The 12,349-nt window shown below is 38.4% G+C and overlaps 1 protein-coding gene across 2 annotated transcripts in view; it reads right to left on the bottom strand.

Annotated features, from left to right (window-relative positions):
• Positions 1-6: 6 nt before the first annotated feature.
• HIBADH (3-hydroxyisobutyrate dehydrogenase) overlaps positions 7-12,349 on the bottom strand; it is a 94,716-nt gene continuing 82,373 nt past the window's right edge. The window contains exons 6-8 of one of the 2 annotated variants that reach the window (XM_006088758.2): positions 10,866-10,942; positions 3,822-3,978; positions 7-261 (exon numbers count right to left, since the gene is read on the bottom strand). In XM_006088758.2, the coding sequence (XP_006088820.1) occupies positions 103-261; positions 3,822-3,978; positions 10,866-10,942 (393 nt within the window). In that variant the 3' untranslated portion in view covers positions 7-102. The remainder of the gene's footprint in view (positions 262-3,821; positions 3,979-10,865; positions 10,943-12,349) is intronic. The other variant, XM_023753834.1, reaches the window with a different exon arrangement.

Genomic DNA, 12,349 nt, shown 5'->3' with positions numbered 1-12,349 from the left:
ACCGGGGACCTTTGATTAAACTCTTTTACTTGTGGAGTGAACGGTGGGAAGGCTCCGAGACAGAGTTTGGTTTCCAAGAGTGTCCAGGGCCAAAGTGCCAACTCAGAAGGTCTCCTCCTCTCGCAGGAACTGGAACACGGACGAGAAATCCTTCTTCGAGTAGCCCTTTGCACACATCATCCTGTAGATCTGATGGGCCTGGCTGCCCAGGAGGATTGGGCTCTTTGTGTTGGTGGCGGAGTCCTGTGCTAATCCCAGATCCTAAACCAAACAAGGCAGGAGGGACACGCTGAGACTGGGAGGAAGGCTCATTTTGAACTGTGGCTCCCAAGGCTTTGGTTTCAAAGAAGAAAAAATGAAGTCTGAGAACAAAAGATACTTACAAGCACTATGGTAAATTATATGTATATGTACATTTTATAAGTGCTTTCGCTTATAAACTGCTGCAAAATTGCTCCAGCCAGAAACTTTGTCCCCCTCCCCTCCTCCAGACCTATTTGTTTTACTTTGACTTTGCACAAGGGTGAGATCACACAGGCAAATGCTTTTTCAGGATCTGCAGAAGCCTGTACGCCTAAGCCAAAGCCCATTGTGGAATTACTGGATATCCATTCAATCTCTTATTCAACAAATATTTAGCAGCCACTATGTGCTGGGCAGTGTTCTAAGTGCTGGTGATACCCAGTCACTGTTCTGTGCTTACTGTCCGGGGGAAGACAGACTCCAAAACAAATCCTAAGATTCCAGACAACAAGTGCTGTGAAGAAAAAGAAAGCAGGGTGAGGGGGTAGAAAGTGATGGACAGCAAGGGGTGGGGTGGAAGGAAGGGAGTTCTGATACAGGAAATGTTTAGGGAAGACCTCCCTGAGGTGGAGACACTGGACCTAAGACCTGGATGTTAGGGAGGTAGTGAGTGCTCTGTAGAGCTGGGGGAAGAGTTTCAGGCATTTGGAACAGCAAGGTCAAAGTTCTGAGGTGGGACATGGTGTGCATAGTCAAAAAATAACATGAAGCCAATGAGGCTGAATTAGAGCAAGCCAAGGGGCCGGGAGGCCAAGGGGCCGGGAGGGCAAGGGGCTGGACGGCAGAGGTGGAGCATAGAAGCTTTAATGTCTGCACTTGAAGTGCAATGGGACAACCATCTTCACATCTCATAGACCTCGTCCTGCTCCTGAAAGTTTCAGAACATATATGGCTGTTTGAAAATAGACGAAGTTAACATTATAAAGCTTCTACAGTTAAACTGTAGCTAATGGATATCTACTACCATAAAAAAGGAATCTTGTCCAAAGTTGAAATATCTGAAGTACATGGAAGACAAGACAGGTGTGCATAACTGAAACAATATTCCCCTTATTTCATTTACTTGTGATTTTATTAGAGCTGCAAACAAGTGGCAAAACCAACTTGATTTTCTCCTTACCATTACCACGCTCACTTCCCTCACCAGGGCAAGTCAACAGCAATGAAAGGGGAAAGGCAAGAAGCAAGATGAGAGCTAGTTCTACTCTTTGCAGAACATACTTGATAACTGAGCAATCACTGATACCATCCACTCCAGAGAGAAAATGATTCAAAGAAAAAACAAGCAAACGTTAAAGAATGAATTAAACCTCTAGCTTCTTAAATATGTATGATGTCACAGGTACAAGCATTATTTTGTGTTTATTTGCATAATTTTCACATGTAAAGAGGTAGATCTGGAAAATCTACTTAACCTTAAATTCTTCTACAGCAGTGAAATAAGCCACTCAATGAAGGAAAAATACCGCATGATCTCACTCATTCATGGATAATAAAGACCATTACAAACTTTTGAACAATAATAGATATAAACTGCAGTGGGAAGGCCAGAGAGGGTTGGGGGGCAGAAGGGAGGGGAGTAAGAGATCAACCAAAGGACTTGTATGCATCCATATAAGCATAACTAATGGACATAAGACACTGGGGGGTAAGGGAGGGCAGGGATTGTCAAGGGCGGGGGGTGGGGGAAGGACACATATGTAATACCCTTTGTAATACTTATTATAATATTTTTTTTAAAAAAGAATAAAAAAAAAAGAAAAAAAAATTCTTCTACAGCTAAAAATCAAGTTGAATTATCACCCACACACTTAACAAATGTGGGAGTGCTCATGCGCCGACAGGCAGGCCAGCCTCTTGTCAACACCATCGAGCAGCACACCTGTAAGATGTTTTTATTTTTAAATGACAGAGAAAAATCTACACAGGAAGATGGCACTTAATTTTTAACCTATTAATAAAACTAGAATGTAAGAACTCAGAAAAAAATAACATATTGAGCAGACAACACTACTGAGAGAAAAAAATCTATTGAGAGTCTTTCAAAGAAGCAAGTAAATTATTATTCCAAATAAGAGTTCATAAAACCAAAAAAAGAGAAACACAAATGCCTTGGTGGCTGCTCCTTTAATGCATGGACATTTTTAAAAGGGAGAGGTGGCCTTTCAGTCCCATAATCCTAAGTGTTAGAGAAAGAAGGCGTCCTTTGAAGCTTCCTATACAGAATTTAAGACAAATGAATATCCCACTTCACTCATCAAATAAAATATTTACAAACTCATGAGCTCAGTGGGGGATCCAGGAAAAATATAAAACAATTGCTAAAGGCTTCAATAAATTAATGGAAGACCAACGTATGTTTTACAAGGAGACAGACATATTGGGGTAGTACCAAGGGTCATCATGGTTTCCCATAAGCTGCTTCTTAGTGCCCATCAGAAACAAGCCTCTAGGCTCTGGAGTTCAGAAGGAAGATCTAGTTTCTGTATTGACTATGTCCTGAGTAAATACATACAATGTGTTAGAATTTTATGAGTTAAGACCTAGAAATAAATGCACAAGCCTCTACTTCAATGACCTGCTAGCATCATATTCCCTAGCACAAGATTTAATGGCAGTTAAGTAAAACATCTCTTAGTAAGCAAAGCCCCGGTCTGCCCAACAAGCTACTGTGGCTTTAATCATTGCAGCATTGAGGGGGATTTCTTTAATCTCTATCAATTTATCTGCACAAATCTAACTGGCTGTGGAGCGTTTTTGCTAACAGCTCTCTGAGGTAATGAAAGATTTTTAAAAGTTCCTCTCTAAGTGCTCTCATTCTAAGCAAAATTAAGAAGTACTCTCTTTATAAGGGAAATGATAACTGCATTTCATAGAAGAATTGAGAATAAAACAGTAATATCCATGTGTTTCACACTGTGCTGCCTTATGCTAGTAGTTGAAAAAGCTATCTTTTATTATCAAGAAAATAATTTTAAAGGAAGGACCTTTAAAATAAAAGTGGCAGATTCCTCCTGGGCAGGGACACTGGAGAAAATGACTCAAGAAAAGGTGTCCAGCTGAGGAGAGGACAGGTCCGGAGAAGAGCTCCCGAACAGAGCCAGCCCTGCAGAAGAATGGGGCTGCCCAAATCAATCCCCTCTGATTAGAAGCCTCCTCCCTCCTACACTTGACCTGTTAGCTGCTTCCTCTGTTGGAGCCCTTAGCAGAATTTTAGGAACCAAATAAGCTAACAGGTCACAACCCACTTCATACAGATCCAGAAAGGAAACTGGGCGTAAGTGTGACTCTTTCATTCTTCCATGTGCCCTGACAAAGGCCCCTGCAGAGCTGATGAAACAGGCCACCCTAGGGGCTACCTTCTGTTTCCGGCATCAGCCCCACAGCATAACTGTAAAAGTCTGTGTGGAGGATCTGCAAACCTAAATATAGGAAGGGAGGGAGGGAGGGAGGGAGGGAGGGGGAATTAGGCCATTACACATTTCCCCTCTCTTGGGAAGCCTTTGCATTTACCATACCTTAGCCATGAGTGTTGTTCCGAATCCACCCTGATAGTTATTAGCCGAGGGAACTCCATCCATCACCCCAGGTACAGGATTGTAAGTGTCACTTGACCAGCACCGTCCTGAGCTCATATTTAGGATTTTAGCCAATAGTTTTGGGTCAAGCCCTAACCTGTCAAAGATCAAAGAAAAGAAGTGTTAAGTGTCAAAATGTACAAGTCATGCGTGACTTATTTACCTATGAGGATGCTCCGTCTTCTCTCTCCATTTATTTTATGTCTTCAAAAATCAAAGCAGATTGATGAGAGTGAAGAATCCAATCTTAAATTATGAAATATTAAGAGCTAGTGATCAAACCATTCTGAGCCAGACATTCTGCAATGAGAGAAAACCTTCTGCACTGTTCTACTTCTAAGAAATAACAGAATCGCAGAGAAGTGTTGTTGGTTTATCACACGTAGGTTTTCTATGAAAAAATAAATGTCTTTCTCTTTTGGACATTATGCATTACGTGTCACATAAGAACCTTAAATGAATATGATCATCTAAGTTTTACATTCTTTATTCACAAATGATATATTTCAGAAAGAAATATGGACAGAGAAACTAAGCATCATGGGAGTCCGTGTGCATTTTCATGTCTGTTTATTCTTTTAGCTTTTCTGAGAATACATGCAAGAGATGAGCCATGGGCAGTAAGTGAACTTAGGAGAAGTTATCATTATAAAAGAAGACATTTCTTCCTGCAAACTTTTCCTTGTTTATTAAATCTTCTTCAGACAATCTTGCTTATGAAGCAAGTCTGCACCAAGTTGTGACATATGCTATCTATTCGAAGACTTGCATTATAGTTCTGGGTCAACTGCTGATAAGGTTACTGATCCTGATAAGACAAAGTCTGCCCAAGCGGAAACATCATTTGTTCTATCACTGGGCTGATGGCATAAACGACTGTTCACTGTGGACCCAGAAAATAAAAGAATCAAATGCTATATTACTTTGATCCTAAGTCTCAATGCAGTTTGGGAAGTACAGTTTTGCTAAGTATCACTAAATCAAGTTTTAAATAAAACCTGCTGCTTTTTCTTAAAACCAATCTCTTCAAGAATAATAATAAAAAAAGACTGAAAGGAGACACATATAAATGTTAAATAAGCTGCGCATTTTGGCATGTTTAAGTTCTTGTTTACTTAGTGTGTTCAAAATATATGTCTGCTTACTTCCAAAGCGGAGTAGCATGAACAGTTCAACATGTTGCTAGTGTTAGTGCAGGGGCTTGGGCTAACAGCAGGATGTATGTGGACTCTTCATGTAATAAAACTGCTCTGTAACATCACATGGCAGGCCAGCTACATGAATTGATATGGTGGGTCCTGTTCTAATGAGAGGGTTTTCCTAAGGATTATAAAAGATATAAAAGACCCAGTCGAAACTGGCTATCACACATTCTGTCCAACTGTGGATTGCTGGGAAGAAACACAACAGTTTTAACTGTCAGTTATATATGTGCCAGTGAAAAAACCTGTTTCATTCATTCTTTTATAAAGATCAACGTTTGTTACATGTATAGTTTGCTACTGGATGCTTTCTTTCCCCTTTCAAATAAAATTAGGCTCTCAATATGCTGTTGCAGCAGGTGACTTTGGAAAAGAAAAAACCAATGTGCTTAGGGAAGAACTGTGAAAAGTAAACTCACAAATTAACAACAACGTAATTTGCTGCAACTGCCGATATGTTCCCTAAGCACAACGTCTAATGTGTTCCATGAGCAGGAATATTTTAAAGACCCCACAACATTGCTTTTCCTTTCCATTTGGAATATAACTTAGGGGTTTCCTAATTTAGATTCTTTTAAAAACAGTTTATCACATTTAAAACAGCAGAGTTGCTCCCCTCTTTACAATCCACCAGACTATACGTAACAGTACCTCCCCACAGTTTGTACTGCTAAAGAAATTCATGCCTTGTCTGTAAGCCTCACCAAAATGGTAAGCAAGGCTTATTATTCTTTGTAAGCCCCTAAGTTTCATTTTTCTTGAAAGTTCAAGGAAAAACACTGGCAATAATTTATGAAGTCCTTTTTGATAAACACATTACTATTTAGAAGCACCCTGAGGGGCACGCAAAAACGAGGCGGCAGTTGTTTGTTGCGTGCTCACTTCTCAATCAGTTGCCTCCCACCATGCTGATTCCCTTTAGGAGATGGCGACTCCCTTTCCGCTTTTGCTCCAACCTCCCCCCCCCCCCCCCCCAGTATTAAAAAGAGCAAGTTAGAAGTGTTTTGCATTTCATCTTTCTGAAGGTTTTTTCACTGGCACATATATAACTGACAGTTAAAATTAGACATGATATTAAAATCAGTTGCTGGAGTCCTCTGTCTTCCACTGAAACCAGCTCGAATACACAGTAATTGTCATTCAGAGAGTCTATCCTAGAACGTCATGCTTCACTGGAGAAGACTGAGTTTCCATCTGAAATCAACAAATTAATCCAAGACAGGTATCTGAAAGGGCAAGTTTAATAGGAAGCAGCTACTGGGCTCTCAACCATGATAAAATGTTATTGCTGTTTCCCTGTAAATTGGCTGGGAACATATGATACTTTCTGCATAAGAGCCCCACTGCTGTTCAGGAGATATACAGCTCAAGCCGTCAAAAGGATGACAGTCTGTCAGTCCCCATAATAACTTGCCACTGGATGTGGTTCGTGAGTGCACACGTGCATGCATGTGGCATTGCAACTGCTGGAATGTTCTCTGATAAAAACAGAATGAATTCATTGCTCTGACCGCATATATAATGCAACTCATATAAACGTCACTGTGTCAAATCTACTCACCTCTACAACACAAGAATTTTAAATGAACTACTGAGAAAAGTAAAAATGCAAAAATTGTAAAAAAAAAAAAATTAGAGAACTCAAATGTTTACCTTCGCTGTAACCAAGGCTTTTAAGGGCCAAATAAGTTTGTTCACTTTATAGTCTCTGTATCTATCTATACTGTCTGGTTTTACATAAGAACAAAGCCAATGATTTCACTAAAGTGAACAGCTCTAGAAGTGAAACATCTAAGACCATGTCAATCTTAGTCAATCACTGAGTGACTCATCTAATGCTCACACAGATCTTCCATGCGCAGGTGCTGTACCTGCTATACCTGCAGCCAAGGAGACCAGAGTAAAGGAGCTAAGTCCTGTGACTGCCCTCCAGGAGTGGGCCAGTTAAGACACACACCCAGATACCTTTGACCTGAGGCAGGAGAAGTGTCTCTCTCCGTCCGTCCCTCCCTCCCTCTTCATCCGCTTGACAAATCTTCACTGAGTGCCTACTATGTGGTAAGTATGTTCTTAAGATATGACAGTGAGCAGACAAAGCCATTCCCCTTCCTGAAGCTTGCATTCTAGTTGGAAAGACACAATAAACAAACAAACATATATAACATATATATATATATGTATATATATACACACATATATACATATATATGTCTATGTATATAAAATGCCATCTAGTGAGAAGTATTATGAAGAAAAGGCATGTAAGTACATTCAATTCAAATACTAACCACTACCACCATCATGTCAATCACCACCATGTACTGAGCAGCTACTATGCGCCAGAATCTGTTTTTAAAGATTTACATGGATTAACTCTTCACTACAACCTTATGTAAAGATACTATTATTTTTGTCATTTTATAGATAAGAAAAGCTTAAGTTCGATGGCAGAGCAGGGATGCAGACATCAACAGACACCCAAACTCTTACCATCCTCTGAGTCTCACTGGGTCATGTGGGTAGGGAACTTGATAGCCAATCAGCCAATCTGATGGCATTTTATCAGCTTTTTAAAGAATTGGGTCAAACTTTTACTCCAAACCTTTTGCCATTTGCTAAATCTACTAGGGTATACACTTAAGGCTTCAGTCATCACAGGCAACATCTTCTAAGGGCAGGAGCCCAGAAACGAAATGAGCAGGAATATTTTAAATAAACGAAATATATTCTTGTGGGAAAGTTTTCATCTTGAAAAGCCTTCCAGAAGTTCAACTGTTAAGCTTTTGGTGGAAGAAGACAATATGGTTGTTGCTGGAGGGGCCTGGGCCCTGATTGGTAATGAAAACAACTTCTACCACCACTATTGAAAATAATAATAATAATAAAAAATTCCCGGTGGAGCAAATATAAAAACAAAACAACTCAACTATCAACGCTGTTGCTATGCAGTGCACAGGGACAAAAACTCTAATGCAAGCAGGGCACTGCGAGGGCCATAAAACTGCATCCTAACTAGAACCCAATCAGAAGGGAGAAAGGTCTAGTAAAAAAGAACCCCAAGATACATTGTATACCAATATTTTTTATAGTTCACTTTTTTATAGCATTTTAAACTTTCACTAACATCCATAAAGACTCACTGTAAAAGATCATAGAGTCAATAAGAGTTTTTAACTGTAAGATTTTATTCTTCCTTTTTCTTTGTTTTTAAAGGAAACATCAGTGTTCAGGAAAAATACTGACTTATGAGAACAAAATTAATCAGAAATGATCACTTCATAGGAATAGGTGGCTCAATTTGTAAATGTTGACATTAATGCTCTAAAAATGTTCACTTTGGAGTGAGAAGAATATAAATGTGGCTGAACCACTTTGATGCTGTACTACTTTGTGGGAATTTACTACTTGGGAATTTATGCTCACTGATGCCAATTTTCCCTTTCACCTTGCAAAGCTCAATAAATTGTGCCGCTCTCTATACTCTATTAGAGAACAATCCTGTCATTTTAAAACCATGACTGTAAACCATGGAGAAGAGACAACAGCAGAAGCAATCATTTTTAGGACTTTCAAATCACTGAGAATCTTTGTAAGATAAATTGATAAAATCCTAATGCTATGAAAATAAGCAATTCATTAATACAATCTGAAGTACCATTGTAACAGTTCAGTAAAACTAGCGAGTTCTTTGTGTTCAAACACACACACACATACACACACACACACACACACACACACACACATCAGGAATAGTAATGTCTATAGAGTTTTGGAAAAAAAAATATTTAAAAGTTCATATTTCTAAATATTGTTTTTGACATTGTGGATCAAGGCCAATGATAAGGGAAATTTTATTTATTGCTTCTGCTTTTAATATTTCTATTTGGAATTTTATCACTTTTCATTTTTTATTTGATAAACCACTCTAGTAGCTAAGTGTATACATTTCATTGCATGCATTTCATTCAATTCATTTGATTGAGAGAGAGAGAGAGAGAGAGAGAGAGAGAAAGAAACATCAATTGGTTGCCTCCTGTACGTGCCCCAACCAGGGATTAAACCTGCAACCTGGTGTACTGGAAGATGCTCCAATAAACTGAGCCACACTGGCCAGGGCCATATTATTCTTTATTAGCTGATATTTGAAGTTGGACTTCCACAAGCACTTACCATATAAAAACTTCATTTGAGAATGGCAAATGATCATCTAATAAGAGTTCTGCTGGGAAAAGTATTTGAGAAATGCCAGAGGCTACATCACTATGCCTAAGGAACATCCCGACTCAGTGATGCTCATGGTAAGAAGCAGAATGTTAAATAACAGGCACAGATAAAGAGGAAGTTTTCAGTATAGTATAACCTAGGTTCATCCGGGCTTTTACTTTTTACTGTGTTTTCATTTATATCTGGAAAAATGAAGATAAAATTCTAGAGATGCACATGCATACTAATACTCTAATCTTACTGTCAACACCAATTAATTTTGAATGCGATTTTGGTGCCAGAAATTTATATTTTCTTCCTCCATGAAATTAGTCTAGACATGTAAACAACTTACTAGTAACCAGTTTTTCAATTATGATAAGTGACCCATAGCCTAAAACCGACTACAATACAGACATAACAATGAATAACTTCCTATACACACTACCAGTTTTATTAAAGCTTTGTACAGATATGCTATGTTTACCATCTTACAGACACTCAATTTTAAAATGTAAATGGTACAGGATATTGATAAACCAATTAGCGCTGATGCAAAGCAAATTCCTCTTTTATCTCAATTACAACATGACAACTTAATAGGTCAAGATAGTTTAACATCTGAGACAAGGGCAATTCAATAAAACAACAGCATCTTGATATGGTAATTAAGAGGAAATGTGAATCCATTACTATGTTTTAAAAAATATCTCAAGTACTTAGGCTCTTTTAATTGCTTTTATCAAAAGTTGTGATAAGGAGCACCATTCTGATCTGTTATATGTTTGGTATGTAGTTTTGAGAAGTGTGAAAAAAAATCCGAATAAAGCATACTGCTCTTCAAGCATTTTCTAAAGTAAGAAATATGTATTTATTAAATTCATTAAATAAAAACAATAAAAATTAATTGATTAATCAAATGTAGCATTCCTAACCTCCAAAAAATTACAGGCTCAAATTAAGACATTAACCTTAAGCATTCTAAGGGATGATCATCATTGTAAGAAAAACAGAATTAAGCAAAGTATGAATGTCATTTTATTTTAATGGAAAGATATACGCTTAATTTAAAGTGACAAAACCAATGACAAGTTAAAATGAAAGATGTATGCCATCCAGTTTATCCAGGGAATAAGCAACTACAAGCCCTCATAGAGTAGATTTCGGGGACTACATTTAAAATAGATACATAAAACCAGTCATGGGGTAGCATAACACTTGAATTCACTACACATTAATGCCGTGTTTTATACAAATTTGTCCTGCACTGCCAAAGCGTGTTTAAATTTTATAGTAAAAGTGTTTCTTGCATTTTAACATAACAGGAGAAATGGAGCTTCCACATAAAAAGGATAATGTGACTTCGAATATACAGCACAATGCAGTTTATGGCTATGGCAAAGAATATTCATGCTCTCCAGGGTCCTATTGGTTGTCAAATAAGCAAAGTCTATTAAAGTTCAATAATGAAGTACTTTCAAGGTGTTCCTGGATCAACTCATTTATCTCATGAACAATTTTTTTCGACATCAGAAAAATCAAATAGGAAAGCTCATAAAAATTGTACTATTCAACAAACCTGATCCCAAGATTCATAGCTTCAGCGGTTCCAATCATACTAATAGCTAACAGCATGTTGTTGCAGATCTTTGCAGCCTGAAAAGAAATTGAGGACATAGTAAATACCTTTATGTTCAAGTTATAACTCACAGGAAGTTTTTCTTCACCCAATCCCACATGCTTCTTTCTAACAGTAAGAACATTCAACAATTGCTTCTCTCCACTGGGAAAGGAACATGGTGCTGTGTGCTTCCCTCTGAGCCTAACACACTATCCCAGAGCAGGGGCTGGGGGCCGTGGTATCTCTCCCACTAGGTAAGAACCCACAGAGCTCCTCCTGTGGGCTCAGTCTGAGAGGGGATACTGATCTATGTGGCATGCCTGCTCTTAGAAGGATGGGGCTTACATTCTAATTAGGGAAATGGGAATGACGCTGAATGAGAAGGCAATGAACAAACCAAGGAAAACAAGTGGTAAATTGTACAGTAGAGGCTATAAGATAGAGACAATAGCTGTTCAAAGAAATAAGATCACTGAGGTAGGAGCAGAGAGGAAGTGGAACCTGAAGCCACTTCTCAGAAGGCCAGGCAGGATTTCATCAGTGAGAGAGAGAAAGGAGGAGAGCAGGGGGAAGGTAAATATGTAAGAGCATGGGATGTTCTTGAGAACAGGAAGAAAACTGACTCATGTGCCTAAGTTTTAAAGAATGGTGAGAAATTTGATAGCTAAGATTAGGGAAGAGCTATGAAAGCTAAGGGAGGGTGGAGAGTTAAAATTCATTTGACATGATAGGAAATAGTGATCTATTCAAAGTTTCAGAGCAGGGAAGTACTATAATGATACAAGCGTCTTGATGGAGTTGGTTTCGCTTACACTGTTGGGCAGAATGGTGAACCTGGGATGCCATTAGGCTTCGAACAATAAACGAGATGTTAGACAATTCGAGAAAGATTGGATCAGGAAATATCTGGTCTGGAATATATCTGAATGGACAAGACGGTCAACAATGAGAGCCACTGAATCAAAAATCAGTGGAACTTGGAGACTGACTAGACAAGGGCACGGAGACAACTGACATATCTAAGATAATACCACAGTCTTGAGTAAAAGCACGAGGGGACCAGTGACCAGGATGGAACATTAAGAGGAGGGAGTGTGAGTGTGTGTGTCTTGGATGAGAGGGAGATGAGCAGCTTGATTTCAGAGTTCTGAATTTTCATTCACCTCTATCTGACTAGAAAGTTGATATAACATATTTCTAAATGAAAACTATTTTGTTTTCAAGAAAAAGATTAAAATGCATAGATTACATCTACCTGACTATACTGCAAATAGTTATAGCATATAATTTGAAAATTAGAAGGAGGATAACAACAACTCAGAAAACATGAGCACTACAAACAGAAACAGCTTTAAGAATGATTTTGGGGGTCACTGGGATGATATGTCAAAATATGAAGGATGGAACTTTTTATCTTTTTTTAATAAAAAAAGTTGACTAAT

Source organism: Myotis lucifugus, unplaced genomic scaffold (assembly GCF_000147115.1).
Source record: "Myotis lucifugus unplaced genomic scaffold, Myoluc2.0 scaffold_52, whole genome shotgun sequence".
Classification (NCBI taxonomy): domain Eukaryota; kingdom Metazoa; phylum Chordata; class Mammalia; order Chiroptera; family Vespertilionidae; genus Myotis; species Myotis lucifugus.
Note: the sequence above shows the minus strand (reverse complement) of the source record. Positions and strands in the feature narration are given on the sequence as shown.